The following is a 13,289-nucleotide window of genomic DNA, read 5'->3' on the forward strand; positions in this document are numbered from 1 at the left end:
CAAATTCCAAGCTATAGAGTCTCCTCGTGGTTTGTTGTTCAAGAAATACGTTTTTAAAATATTGTTACTGACACCTTGCAGTAAAGGAAGATGATCCCAAGGTTCAGAGAGAGTGCAGAGGCTATGGATCTGAGTTCTGTTCCTGCATTCCTTTGGAGACTTTGGCAAACCATTCGGTTTCTGTGTTTAGCTCTCCAGCCCCAAGTAAAGGTGATGATGAGTCGTCCCCCCAGATCTAACCCCATTATTTCAGCCTAGAGTGTAAACTGTCACGAGAAACTATTTGTTTCTCTGTAATACAGAGCCCTTGCATTGCTTAGGGCCTCAGGAAATACTAAAATACACATAATTTAAAAACTATCTGCATGTAAACTGTACATGCTGTTACATTTATTAAATAACTGTTAGTATAACAGAGATAAGCTTCACCAGAAGCTGAGATATAGAATGGGTTTCATCCAAAACTTAAAATAATTATAGTCTTTCCAGTGTGGGTGCAACTTTGTTTGAAATGATTTAAAAATACATGTACACATTATTTGGCTTGGGATTTGGCTTTTAATTATTATTCTTAATCAAAATGCTGTAGCCCAAAAAGACCCTATATGCTGCATGCAGACAATTATTTTTTCTTCCCTCTTGTCTGACAGCAAGATCAATAAAAGCAGCATGATGAAAATACAGTAATTTTTAGGTCTATTAATGGAGCTGTCTGTCTTAGAAATCAGATGGTCTATCTTTTCTGTTGAGCATTCACAGCTAGATCATTAAAAGAAAGACAAGGAACTGTACATTCCCTAAAGGAAAATGTTTACATTTATGGGGTCATTTCCCTAAGAGCATAATGTTTATGTTGAGCCAACATGTAGCTTTTGCACTTTGAAGAGTTAGGCCTGGATATATGGATACATATGGATATATATTTATCCACCCGAGGGTGTTGAGGGAGCTGGTGGATGTGGTTGCTGAGCTGTTTTCCATCATCTATCAGTGGTCATGGTCATCTGGAGCAGTCCCAGATGACTGGAGACTTGCCAATGTGATGCCCATCTATAAGAAGGGTCGTAAGGAGGACCTGGGGAACTACAGGCCTATCAGCATGACCTCGGTGCCAGGAAAGGTGATGGAACAGGTCATCTTCAATGCAATCACACAGCATGTGAGGGACAACCTGGGAGTCAGGGCCAGTCGGCATGGGTTCATAAAAGGCAAGTCCTGCCTGATCAACCTCATCTCCTTCTAGGACCCTGTGACCCCCCAGTGGATGAGGGAAAGGCTGTTGATGTAGTCTACCTAGAATTCAGCAAGGCCCAGAGTATTCTCCTGGAGAAGCTGGAGGCCCATGGCTTGCACAGGTACATTCTTTGCTGGGTTTAAAACTGTCTGGTGGGCAGACTCAGAGAGTAGTAGTGAATGGAGTGAAATCCAGCTGGTGACCAGTCACCAGTGGTGTTCCCCAGGGGTCGGTGTTGGGGCCCACCCTGTGTAATGTCTTTACTGACGATTTAGATGAGGGAATTGAGTGCACCTTCAGTAAATTTGCAGACAACACCAAGTTGAGGGGAAGTGTCAGTCTGCTGGAGGGTAGGAAGGCCCTGCAGAGGGACTTGGGCAGGTTGGATTGATGACAGTGGGATGAGGTTCAACATGGCTAAGTGCCAGGTCCTGTACTCTGGTCACAACAACCCCATGTAACGCGACAGGCTTGGAGCAGAGTGGCTCAAAAGCTGTGCAGAAAAAAAGGATCTGGGGGTGTTGGTCAATGGCCACCTGAACTTGAGCTGTCAGCATGTCCAAGTGGCCAAGAAGGCCAACAGCATCCTGGTTTGTGTCAGGAATAGTGTAGCCAGCAGGGAGGTGATCGTCCCCCTGTACTCGGCTCTGGTGAGGCCGCACCTCAAGTACTGTGTTCAGTTTTGGGCCCCTCGCTACAAGAAGGACATCAAGGCCCTGGATTGTGTCCAGAGAAGGGCTACGAAGCTGGTGAAGGGCCTGGAGCACAAGTCCTGTGAGGGGAGGCTGAGGGAACTGGGGGTGTTTAGTCTGGAGATCTCAGATCATAGATCATAGATCATAGATCTCCTCAGCCTATGCTTAGAAGTGTAAGCCAGGTGCAGACAGCACACTGCATTTTTCTTCTCAGTATTATCCCCCAGAATTATGTTATTTGATTTGTTTTTGTTTAGCCTTGGCTCAACTGAGTCTAACTTCTACTCAGTGAAAAAAAAAAAAAAAAAGAAAAAAAAAGTTAGATTTGAACTCATCATGGGGGGGAGAAGGTGAAGTATAAACGTAACAGCAGTTTTGGTTATGATGCTGAAATCTCTGCTGAGGACAGTGTGGCAGCTCTTTACAAGACTTAATCCGATAACATCTTCACCATAATGAGGAAAAGGCCGAGCTGACGAGGCTTAAAACCAGATCTGCTCCTCGCAGCCCGCGGTTTCTGTCAGCCCTGAGGCAGCGCCCGCTCGGACGCGGCTCCAGCCCTCGGAGGGCTCTGCCCAGAGGGGCACCGAGCCTGAGGGGACAGCCCTGAGGGGAAAGCCCGGAGGTGAAAGCCGGCGTCCTCCGAGCCCTCCCAGGCGAGGAGGGGCGATGGCGGCGGGGCGGGGCCGGGGCGGGCCGGGCCGTGAGGGCAGGGCCGGGCTGGGGCCGCTGGGCGGCCGCCGCCAGGTGCGGGCAGAGCCGCGGCCGGGCAGCCCCCGCCGGCCCCGGCTGGATGTGCGCGGAGGCGGCGCTGGGCTGCGCGCAGGGTCCCGCCATGGCCCTGGCTTTCTGCGGCGACGAGGGCAACTCCACCGCCTACAACGTGGACCACGGCGTGCTCAACAACGGCTGCTTCGTGGACGCGCTCAACGTGGTGCCTCACGTCTTCCTGCTCTTCATCACCTTCCCCATCCTCTTCATCGGTGAGTGCCGAAACCCGCCCGGGGGGGCGCAGGGCGAATCTTCAGCAGGAGCCGGGGGAGAGGGAGGAGATGCTCGGCAAATCCCCGCTGCGGCTCCCGGGGAGGCGGAGCGGGGCTGAGGGAGGCTGGCCGGCTGCTGGGGCTCGCTGCCTGCAGTGGGTTCGGCTTGGGAGCCCGAAACTGGGGCTGCCGGTAGGTGGCCCCGTGGGTTAATGCATCCTGCAGCCGCCTGTGGGCTTCGCTCAGCCCGTGCCACAGCTTCACGGGGGGTGGAGGAATTTAAGGTTGTCCCCTGGTTTGTTGGCTTCGCTCTGTGTGGCAGCGAAGCAGCAGGGACACGGCTCTGAAAGGATATAACAACTGTGTGTAACAACGCGGCACGCTCCTTTGTTACACCTGGTTTTCCTGCGTGTGTCGGTTTTGTTGTAAAGGCAGCTCTCACTAATTTTCTGTTCCCGTTTAGGATGGGGAAGCCAGAGTTCCAAAGTGCACATCCATCACAGCACGTGGCTGCATTTTCCCGGCCACAACCTCCGCTGGATACTAACTTTTATCCTCTTGTTTGTGCTGGTGTGTGAGATCGCAGAGGGCATAGTGTCTGATGGGTGAGTGCATGTCTGCTTTCCAATATTACTGAGCATTTCAAAATGATTTCAGTCTGGGTATTGTTTCCTTGTTTAAATTGCCGTCTCGGCTATATTCCTTGTGGCTATAAACATGTATTCTGTATTTCTGGTGATTAACCTACTGACCTTGTATCAAAAATTCCACAGACCTTGCCAAGTACGCACAATTGACCTTAATCATTTTTAGTTCAGCTTAATGACAATATCTTTCCAAAGAGTAATCAGAGTTAAATCCTAACAACTCAAGCAGATGGTGACATTTTCATGATACGTTTCATGTCCAAGGACCCAGTCCCACAGTCCTTACTCAGGCAGAACTCCCATGTGCACAGTAGGTCGTGACATTTCCCTGCAAGTTCAGCTCTGCCCCTCTTACAAAAAGGAGTAGATTTGATGGGTATCATCGTCTCACCTGATAGTTTCTTCTGAGGTACCATTGATGTTTGTGCAGTACATCTAGTCTGTAATTTCAAGCCGGGCAGCTCACGGTTTTGATGGAAAAGATTTGGCTACCCAAGAATTAAAATGTGTTAGAGCCTTCAATGGCTCTGGTCAGTACTGATGGTGGCTTGATTTGAGTTATAAAGTTGAAGCTCTTCATTATATAGAACAAAATCTCTCTGTTAAGCCACCTATATAACAAGTATCCACCAACCAGTGTGAGCGGCACTGCAGAATTCTGTCGTAGAACCTGATATCATTATTATGACTTATCTTAAATATATATAAATAGAATGTTTCTCAGTGCCAGGTTTTTAAGAGTTTTTCTCATGCTTATTTGGGATTATCAGGGTGTGGGAGGCTCAAAGCAGCATCTCCTGCCTTGAGTTTTCTGTTTTATTTTGTTCTTTAGCAAACTCTCACATTATGTTTATTTGCTATTTAAATTGGCTCAGAACACTGCTGTTAAGTGTCACCTGACAAGAATCAAAGCTCCTAGCTATACAGGGGGAGTGCCAACCCACAATTGTGCTTCCCGAGCACTCAGCAGGCTAGCAAGTGCAGCAGTGGATAAAAACAGGTTTTGAGACTCGCCAGCTTTCTAAGACCAAAATGTGTCATGTTGGTAAGACCTTTTGACAGTGACTGGTTGTCAAAGTCTTTTGCACCTCTGCAAAAGTCTTTTTGCAGGAATACATGCAGTCTGCTGCAGATAAGCTCATATAGGGGAACTCTAGCAACTTAATTCTTGTCTGTGAAATAAATTTAAAACTAAACCAAAACAACAACAGCAAAACACCTCCCACTCCTGCAGTGTTACCTTCTGAAGCCTAGGGTGTCTGAGCTGTTCTTGTTACTTGTTTTTGCCTGCCAAGAATTCAACTCTGTTGTACAAAGAAACCTGTCGTTACTAGGAATTCAGAGACTGGAGAGTCTTTCCTCATTTTTCTGTATCCTCGTTAAGTCAATCCTCACTGTTAATAAGAGGAGTTAAGTGTTTATGCCACAGGTTGTCAGCATGGCTCCAGCCAACTGTGTGGAATTCACTCTAGTGTTCACGTGAGGAAAGTCTTCCCTTTCCTAGGTACAGACACAGGAGGTGGTACAGACACAGCTCCAGTGGATTTGATGTTTGGGATATTCAGCTGTAAGTCAGGTGAAGTGCTGTGATGGTCTCCAGCTCCCTGACTGCACAGCCCATTTTATCTTTACAGGCTACACAAAAGCAGCTTTTGCTGCAGCACGAGCTTAGGCAGGGATGCTAATCTATTTTCCATCAGGCTCAGAGGACAAGGTGTGAATTTCCCCAGGTGTTTGTGCCCTGCAGACTTCCTCTTGGTGCTTCTTCTCCCTGAGATGGATGGGAGATGGAAGAAATTGTACCTCTTGATAGCACAAGACGCTCTATTAATTTTGTGAAAGGTGGAAAATGGGAGGAGGGAAGAGGAAGAAAGCATCATTTTTATCCCCCAAACTTTTTTATTTCTTGCCTAATCCAACAACACTGGCAAAGAGTATCCCCAAAGGGCTTAGTTGGAAAGGTCCCATCCATTGCTTCCTGGAAAAAAATGTCAGAGGTTTTGCTTTATAGGATAAAACTTCAAGGTATATGATTTTTGTTGTAGGTTTTATTTGTTGGCTAGTAGTTACTGAAAACAGAACTCACTGTAAGTTCCTTGCTGTTGTGCTGTTTTTTCCCTAAACTGGAAAAAGAAAAACATTTTCACCAAATGTTTCTATAGAAAATCTTGAGCTCTGCTGTTGGTTGTGTCATCTATGTATTTTGATGGACAGCTCCCAAACTAGTTTAGCTGAAATTAACTTTCCTCATTTTGGAGCTGGGCTGCTTATTCTAATTTAAACAATGTTCCAGTTGATTTCAGTAGGAAATAAGAGTATGCACTTTTCATTTTTAGCACAGGGGAAGAATTCAATATTTAAGTAGGTGATTTAAGAGCTTAAATCTCATTGAAAATTGGAGAACTTCCCTAAAACATTTTAGAAAATCCGATCTCAGTGCTGCATACAGGAAAAAAATAATAAATTAAAAGGTAGACATTTAAGTAGCAAATACTTGATTTCAATTGATGTTCACTTTTTTTTTCTTCTTTAAGGGTTTCGGAGTCCCGTCATTTACACCTGTACATGCCAGCTGGGATGGCATTCTTGGCAGCCATCACGTCTGTTGTCTATTACCACAATATCGAAACATCCAATTTCCCAAAGTTATTGATTGGTACGTTTTGCAACTTACTAGATGTGGAAGTGTGACTGTGGTGGTGTTGTGCATGTCTTCATTCTGTGACAGCTCACTGCGGTCTCGGCACTAACTTGTATGGGGAAAAGCTACATCTGTGTGCTGGCCTGCTAATTGCCATGGCCAGACTCAGTTCTGGTTAATAATTGAGATTTCCTGAAGCAGCTCATTATTTACAGTGCTTCTAGCTTCTTATAGAGTGGTCTGATTTAGTTGATAACGAATAACACAACTACAAGAAAAACGATTTCTACGCAGGTGTAGCAACTTTTGTGGTTTCTCATTGGAGACTTTTTTTCCTTGCACTTTTCTCTTAAGTAGCATCCTTTTTGTCTTTTATGACCAAGTGGGGTTATACAGTCATGTTTTGATTAGTCAGCAGAGCCCATTTAATGCCTTATCAAAGCTTTAGATGTTACTTTTCAGGGAAACCTTGCTAGCATGTTACAGTTAAGTACAGAAAGAAAGCAGGGTTTGCTGTTGTGTTTTGTGGTGTTTTTTTTTTGTTTGTTTCAGATGTATAATGCAGTGTTTAATAATTTAGTGTCGCATTCCTGCTGTTAGATCACTGTGAAGAGTAGCGCAAATGTAGAATTGGTAGTTGATTACCCCTTTTTACATAATCTCTTCCCTTTAGAGATCTCTCTTGTGATAATTCTGTTCTTTATTTAGAGTGCTGATGCTGGATGAGCTCTGGACAAGGTTGGAATAATAATCAGATATACCAATGAATACTAACACTCAGGTGTTATTGGTGCTATGTAACTATGGTACTAAAGTTAATCGTTAGGAATTTTCATTTTGCAAGAATTTCCAAGGAATAGACTCCTTTAGAAAATCTAATCTTAGTAGTTTACTCTTAGGCAAAAAAGAAATCTAACTACATTATTTACTATTTAGTTAATCTGATTTGAAATTTAATCCAGGGTCCTCATAAGATGAGGGTCTTAATTATTTTTTTTTTTGCTTTTCACTGTCATTTGTTTGTGAGAATACTGAACAAGCATGCTTTTAAGTCTCCATTGTCTTTTCTGGACTGTACAAATTTTTGTTGTGTAACCCTGAGGATCACCATCTTTCAGTGTTAATTGCAACTACTTTGTGTTGACAGTTGAGACCAGGCAATGACAACTTTACATAAATTAGTCCAGAATGAGATAGTTTCAATTATTCTCGGCTATTAAGTGACTCGAGTGCAGCTTAGCCCTGAAGTAGCTTTCTCATAGAGCCTAATATGAATAAAGTAAGTGGAAATCATGAGGAAAAGTTTAAGGAAACTGAAAGAGGTTTCTTCCTTAGTAAAATATTGCAGAGATCTAATATTCCACACCCACACAGAAAATGACCTGGTGTGGCATCTGCTGCTGCTTCAAGCATTAGTGAAGTTCCACCTAATTGCAGGGCATCACGTGCCTCAGCTGGAGGATTGATGCCTACAGCTGCAGATGGTAGCAGTATAAAGCAGCAGGCTAACTGGAAGCGGCATAAAACTAAGGCTCTTTGACAAACAAGCCTCATCCAAAAATTACTAAATTCAGTGGAGAAACTCTTTGTTGATGCAATGCAGAAGGTCCTCATAGGTCTGTTCAGTAACTTTAGTCAGTATAAAGTTTCTGATCCCGTGAAACTTTTGTATTTTTTGTTTGTTTTTGAAATCTTTTTCACTCTCTGTCTTAAAAAAATCAAGACCATTTGTAACTCTTCATAAACAAGCAAGGGACAGATACCATAACAACTTTGGGGATTAGAACGTTCCTTTGGGGTATGTGAGAAAAGGGCGCACAGTTCCTATGCTGATCCCACCTCGCAAATTTATGCCCAGGCTGTTGGCTATTTTGAAGTAGTCATTCTCATTATCTCATATCAGAAAAGTTGTCAAGGGTTAGAGTTATGCTTTGAAATGAATGATTGAGTCCAGGATCCCAACTGAGTGTCCATTCCAACTACTGGAACACAGTTGATATGATCTGAGTCAGGTTTTCTCTGTACGGTTTTAAACTATGAAATAACAACGGGACTGAGTTTTTAAGCTGACAGGGATAGTAGTGTGGGAACACTACTTTTTTTTTTTTTTTTTTTTTTACCAATTTTAATTAGAGCACTGACTCAACATTCATGACGGTAATCTAGTTTTCTAATTTAAATGCATCTTAGTATTATAGTGAATTCCTTTGGAATCTGTTTAAAGTGGAACTTTGTGTTATAATGCTCAGTGCACAAAATTTTTCTCTGAACATACACGAAGATTAGTTAGCAAATCCCACGTGGGATTTTCCACATCTTGGGCTTAATCCAATAAAGGTATAAAACAGTGAGTTCTACATTGCCAGGTTTTTGGCAATCTGGCACCCGGGTGAGAACCTTCAAACGGGTGGTGTGGGTTGAGGTCACTTACAGAGTCCAAGAAAAAGCAAGGTCCTTTAGGCTGCAGACATCTATAATAGATCCAACTTGATGAAATAAACTGAAGTATACCCCGTGTGCTGATCTCTAGGTAGCGTGGGTCAGTGGAAGTTATCAGTGACAATTTTTAGGAACTCTCAGCCAATACGCATGCATCAGTGAGATGATAAAAACCCAGCTTAAAAGAAAGTGATGCCATACGTATATTTTTGGAGGAACCTTATCTTGAAGAGCCTGTGAACATTCACCACGTTGGGTTGTACGTACCTACAGTTGAAACAGAGAAGGTAGTTAGGGCCAAATGCTTTTAGGAGGTAGGACAGTGGGAGATCTGTTGTCACCCAAGGATGTTGCATTTGGCACCTTCCAACACTGATTAGACAAGTAGTCATTTCTAAATGAATTCTCTAATCAAAACCCTTGGTCATACAGACACTTATTTAAATTCCAAATGGGAGAATGGATCTGCTAGTTCTTACTTCTTCATCTAAGAACTCTACGTTGGAATCACTTGGCCTGATTGGTTTTTAGGTATCCTCCGCTGGTGCAAATTTTTAGCATTTGTACAAGTAATACCCAACAGGAACTCCAGTACTGTTCCTTTTACTGTCCTCATTTAAGCGAGAGTTTTGCAACAGATTTCCATAGAAACAGAATTAGAAGACCCCCCGCAACCCAAATCCCATGAGGACTGTCCATGCTGAATTTGGTTTGGCTTGGAAAGGGTAGCCCTGCCCTACATCCCCACAGGGCTTCCTAGGGTACCTTAGAGTAGCTGGAACACCACACATCATTTGGGGTTGTGCAGGCTGTTGACAGTTATCCAAATTTGTAATTTAGACTTGTAATTGCTAGTGTCTTGGCTGAAGACTTTCCCTGGTGTTGCAGCAAGACACTGAGAAAGCATATCAATGTTTTTCTTGGCAGTTGGAGCACATTCCAGCTGTAGCGCCATGGCAAGTACAGCAGTAACAAAAAATTCATGTGAAAGAGCATAACCCTATAAGCTATTTCCTTAAGAACTGGGAACGTGAGGTGGCTTACAGTGTGGTGGATGACATGGAATGCGTTCCCAATCACCAGAGCTTGCTGCAGGGATAACTTATCTATAACTGACAGTAGCACGAGCACTTCTAGGCCTCCACTGAACTTCTTGTCTAAGAGTACTGCATTCAGCTCTAGGACCTCGAACATAAGGAGAACATGGACCTGTTGGACCTCGTGGACCAGAGGAGGTCCACGAGGATGATCAGAGGGCTAGAGCACCTCTCCTGTGATGACAGGCTGGCAGAGTTAATGTTCAGCCTGGAGAAGAGAAGACTGCAGGGAGACCTATCGCAATCATAAATAAAGGGGACCTTCAAGAAAGCTGGGGAGGGACTCTTTGTCATGGGGTGTAGTGATAGGAGAAGGGGTAGATGGCTTTAAACTAAAAGGGTATATTTAGACTACTCATAAGGAAAAAAAAATCTTCACTCAGAGGGTGGTGAGGCCCTGGAAGAGCCTGCCCAGAGAAGCTGTGGATGCCCCATCCTCAGAAGTGCTCAAGGCCAGGCTGGATGGGGCTTTGCGCAGCCTGGTCTGGTTGAAGGGGTTCCTGGCTGTGGCAGGGGGGTTGGAAGTAGATGGTCTTTAAGATCCCTTCCAACCCAAACCACTCTAGGAGGCACTATAAAAAGGTAGAATTTTAAGAACATGACTTCTTCCTTGTGCTTTTGTATCTGCATTATAAATTGCATATATGGAGTTTTTGTGGTACAATAGAAATGAAGAGCAGCAGTAGTTTGGAGAAGATATTTGTATGTCTGTTCCTGCATACACACCAGAGGTCTGTAGGGGGAATAAGGTCGATTTTCCCTCAAGCCAAATTTGCAGCAGTCTTGTAGTGTTAACCCAGTTTGAATTGAAGAACATCATTCAGACCCACCTTCCCTTGCGAGACAGCTCTCTCCCATGAACTCATCATGTGGATGCGTGTTTACAACAGATGGAAATTTCCTTCAGCAGATAGCACTTTGTGAAACTTACCAAAGATCACCGAATCTAATGGGAAAGGAATTTGGAACAAACATTGTCGTAATGTTTTTGTGTCGGCAGAATTGAATTAGGCTTCTGTTTTGACAAGAGAAAGGCCACTCTAGTTCTATATATTCATGTTGCATTCTTTTTGAATGACTATTTAATAAATATCACTATTGTATATTTGTGCAACTGTGGAGCTGATTGACTTTTTTTTTTCCCTCCTTACAGCATTGTTATTCTACTGGACTTTAGCTTTCATAACTAAAACCATCAAATTTGTAAAGTTCTGTGATAATGGGGTTGGATTTTCTCAGCTTCGATTTTGCCTCACAGGACTCCTGGTTGTTCTATACGGAATGCTACTAGCTGTAGAAATAAATGTCATCAGAGTGAGGGTAAGTTAGTACTGTAAGTCCCTGTTCTTTTTTTCATCTTACTGGGTACTTAGTATGAAATTCATCTCTAAAGGAGAGGGAGAAAATCCAATTAGAAATATATTTGAGAATTAAAGATTAACCTAATTTTCTTAGGTCATAACTTAAGAATGTCAGACTCCACTGTAGATAAATTAAGATGAATTACATGTGTTTTTAAATGTCTGTTATGATTCACAGTTTCAGTCATCAGAAATTAGTGTTTTTGAAGCAAGGAAAGACTGGGTGAAAGTAATCATCTGCTCAAAGAGATAGTCTTAAACACAAATAGCATCTCTCATTTTCCAGGAGACAATCACAGTAACTGATTTACTGGAGCAAATAGGATTGCTTTTTAGCCTCCCAGCTATGTACACTTCTGCCTCTACAGTGCCTTTAGTCATAATCCAGACTGAGAGGTGGCTTTGGAACCTGCTGGATATATAATTGTCCAAGTTCTTGCCTTCGCCTGTCCCTTGCTTAATTGTGTGCGTAAATTAAACTTAGTCTCAGGAGGGAAATAATTTTTTCCATGTAAACCTTATTGCTCCTTTCTTGATAGTAGTATATGATTTCTTTCCAGTGATGCATTAAGAGACATAAATTGCATGTGTCATATACTTGTTCTTTTGTGATTTTTGTGTGTGTTTGTGCCTGTATGTTTATTTGGTAACTTAGGACAAAAATAGGGCTAATAGCAGCTTTTTTTTTTTTTTTTTTTTTGCTATAATACTTTTGAAATAAGTACAGTAGAAGCCTCAGTGCTGGAAGTTCAGTATTTGTCTCATAAATGAAGAACAGTGGATTGTCTTGTGGGAAAAGTGAAACAAATACAGCATCCCAGAGAATTGCTCATAAACCTCCTTATAATAAAACTGCAAAATTAAATGAGGTTAGACCATTGTGGAGTTATAGGCCACAAAGAAGAATAAAAAAGCTCAGTGCCTACTGTCATCTTTCTTATTTTCTGTTTGTTTGGATTTAATTCTTAAAGGATGTCTTCGGTGCATAAAATAAAATAGCCAGAAGTATGGATTTTTTTCCTGCATCTTGTGTCTGTGCCAGACTTAGGAGACACAGGCTTGTTGCTTCAGCTGCTACTGTAAGGGACTGGGATGAATGGAGAGCTGGCCACTGCTGTGATAGGTGGGGGAAGAGGCAGAGTTGGGGGAAAAAGTAAAAGAAAATAAAGGGGAAGGCCTCTATGCAGCAGAAATGGAAGACATTGGCCTTAGCTTTTTTTTTTTTTCATAAATCAGACTGATTTATGTGACTCTGAGTTCCAGCTCTGCTTTCTCCTTTCCGTCCCTTGTTCCTCTAAATGTTTGTTCCCAAACACATCACTGTTTTTCCTAGGATACGAGAACTATTTCTCCAGCTATGGCTGGAGGGAAGATAGCGTTGAAGTATATCCAGAAATCTTACTAATATCAGTATGGGTAGACCTTGAGTGAAGTATGTGACTGAGCCTCACCTCTGTGCCCAGCAAGATCAGGGAATAGATTGTGGATGAGGCATTGAGCAACCTGGTCTAGTAGGTAGTGTCCTTGCAGTGGGGTTGGAACTATAGGTGATCTTTAAGCCCCTTTCCAACCCAAACTGTTCTCTGATTTTATGTCCTGTGTTGTGCTGTCTGGCACAGAACGAGAGGCAGGGTCAGTACTATGCAAAACGTAAGGTGATTTTTTTTTTTTTTCCTGAAGTATAAAAGTTTGTGCCCTTAAACAAAATGATATGAAACGTTTAGGATTATATATTTTTATGCTGGATGCTTCTTATCCCCCAGTACCTCAGGAAACTGGATTGCTGTATTAGTCAAATTTGAATGCTGAAATTCCTTGAGTACTTCTGAGAGAGCAGTTCTCCATTCATTGATTATCTGCTGTGTCCTTATCTCTTATCTATACTTTGTGGACTTTTCTACATGTTTAGTGTGATTCTTTTGGGGGATTTTTCTGAATTTCAGAGATATGTTTTCTTCAAAAGTCCTAAAGAAGTTAAACCTCCTGAGGATCTCCAGGACCTTGGTGTTCGATTCCTACAGCCGTTTGTGAACCTGTTATCCAAAGGAACATATTGGTGGATGAATACATTCATCAAGACTGCCCATAAAAAACCAATAGACTTGAAAACCATAGGCAAGCTTCCCATTGCCATGAGAGCTCTGACCAATTATATTCGCCTTAATGAGGCTTTTGAAGCACAGAAGGTATGC

The 13,289-nt window shown here is 42.8% G+C and overlaps 1 protein-coding gene across 1 annotated transcript in view; it reads left to right on the forward strand.

The window, feature by feature from the left end:
• Positions 1 to 2,626: 2,626 nt before the first annotated feature.
• ABCC8 (ATP binding cassette subfamily C member 8) overlaps positions 2,627 to 13,289 on the forward strand; it is a 73,776-nt gene continuing 63,113 nt past the window's right edge. The window contains exons 1-5 of the mRNA XM_068685171.1: positions 2,627 to 2,912; positions 3,376 to 3,517; positions 6,094 to 6,215; positions 10,890 to 11,056; positions 13,041 to 13,283. Coding sequence (XP_068541272.1) covers positions 2,723 to 2,912; positions 3,376 to 3,517; positions 6,094 to 6,215; positions 10,890 to 11,056; positions 13,041 to 13,283 — 864 coding nt within the window. The 5' untranslated portion in view covers positions 2,627 to 2,722. The remainder of the gene's footprint in view (positions 2,913 to 3,375; positions 3,518 to 6,093; positions 6,216 to 10,889; positions 11,057 to 13,040; positions 13,284 to 13,289) is intronic.

This window comes from Anas acuta, chromosome 5 (genome assembly GCF_963932015.1).
Source record: "Anas acuta chromosome 5, bAnaAcu1.1, whole genome shotgun sequence".
NCBI lineage: Eukaryota > Metazoa > Chordata > Aves > Anseriformes > Anatidae > Anas > Anas acuta.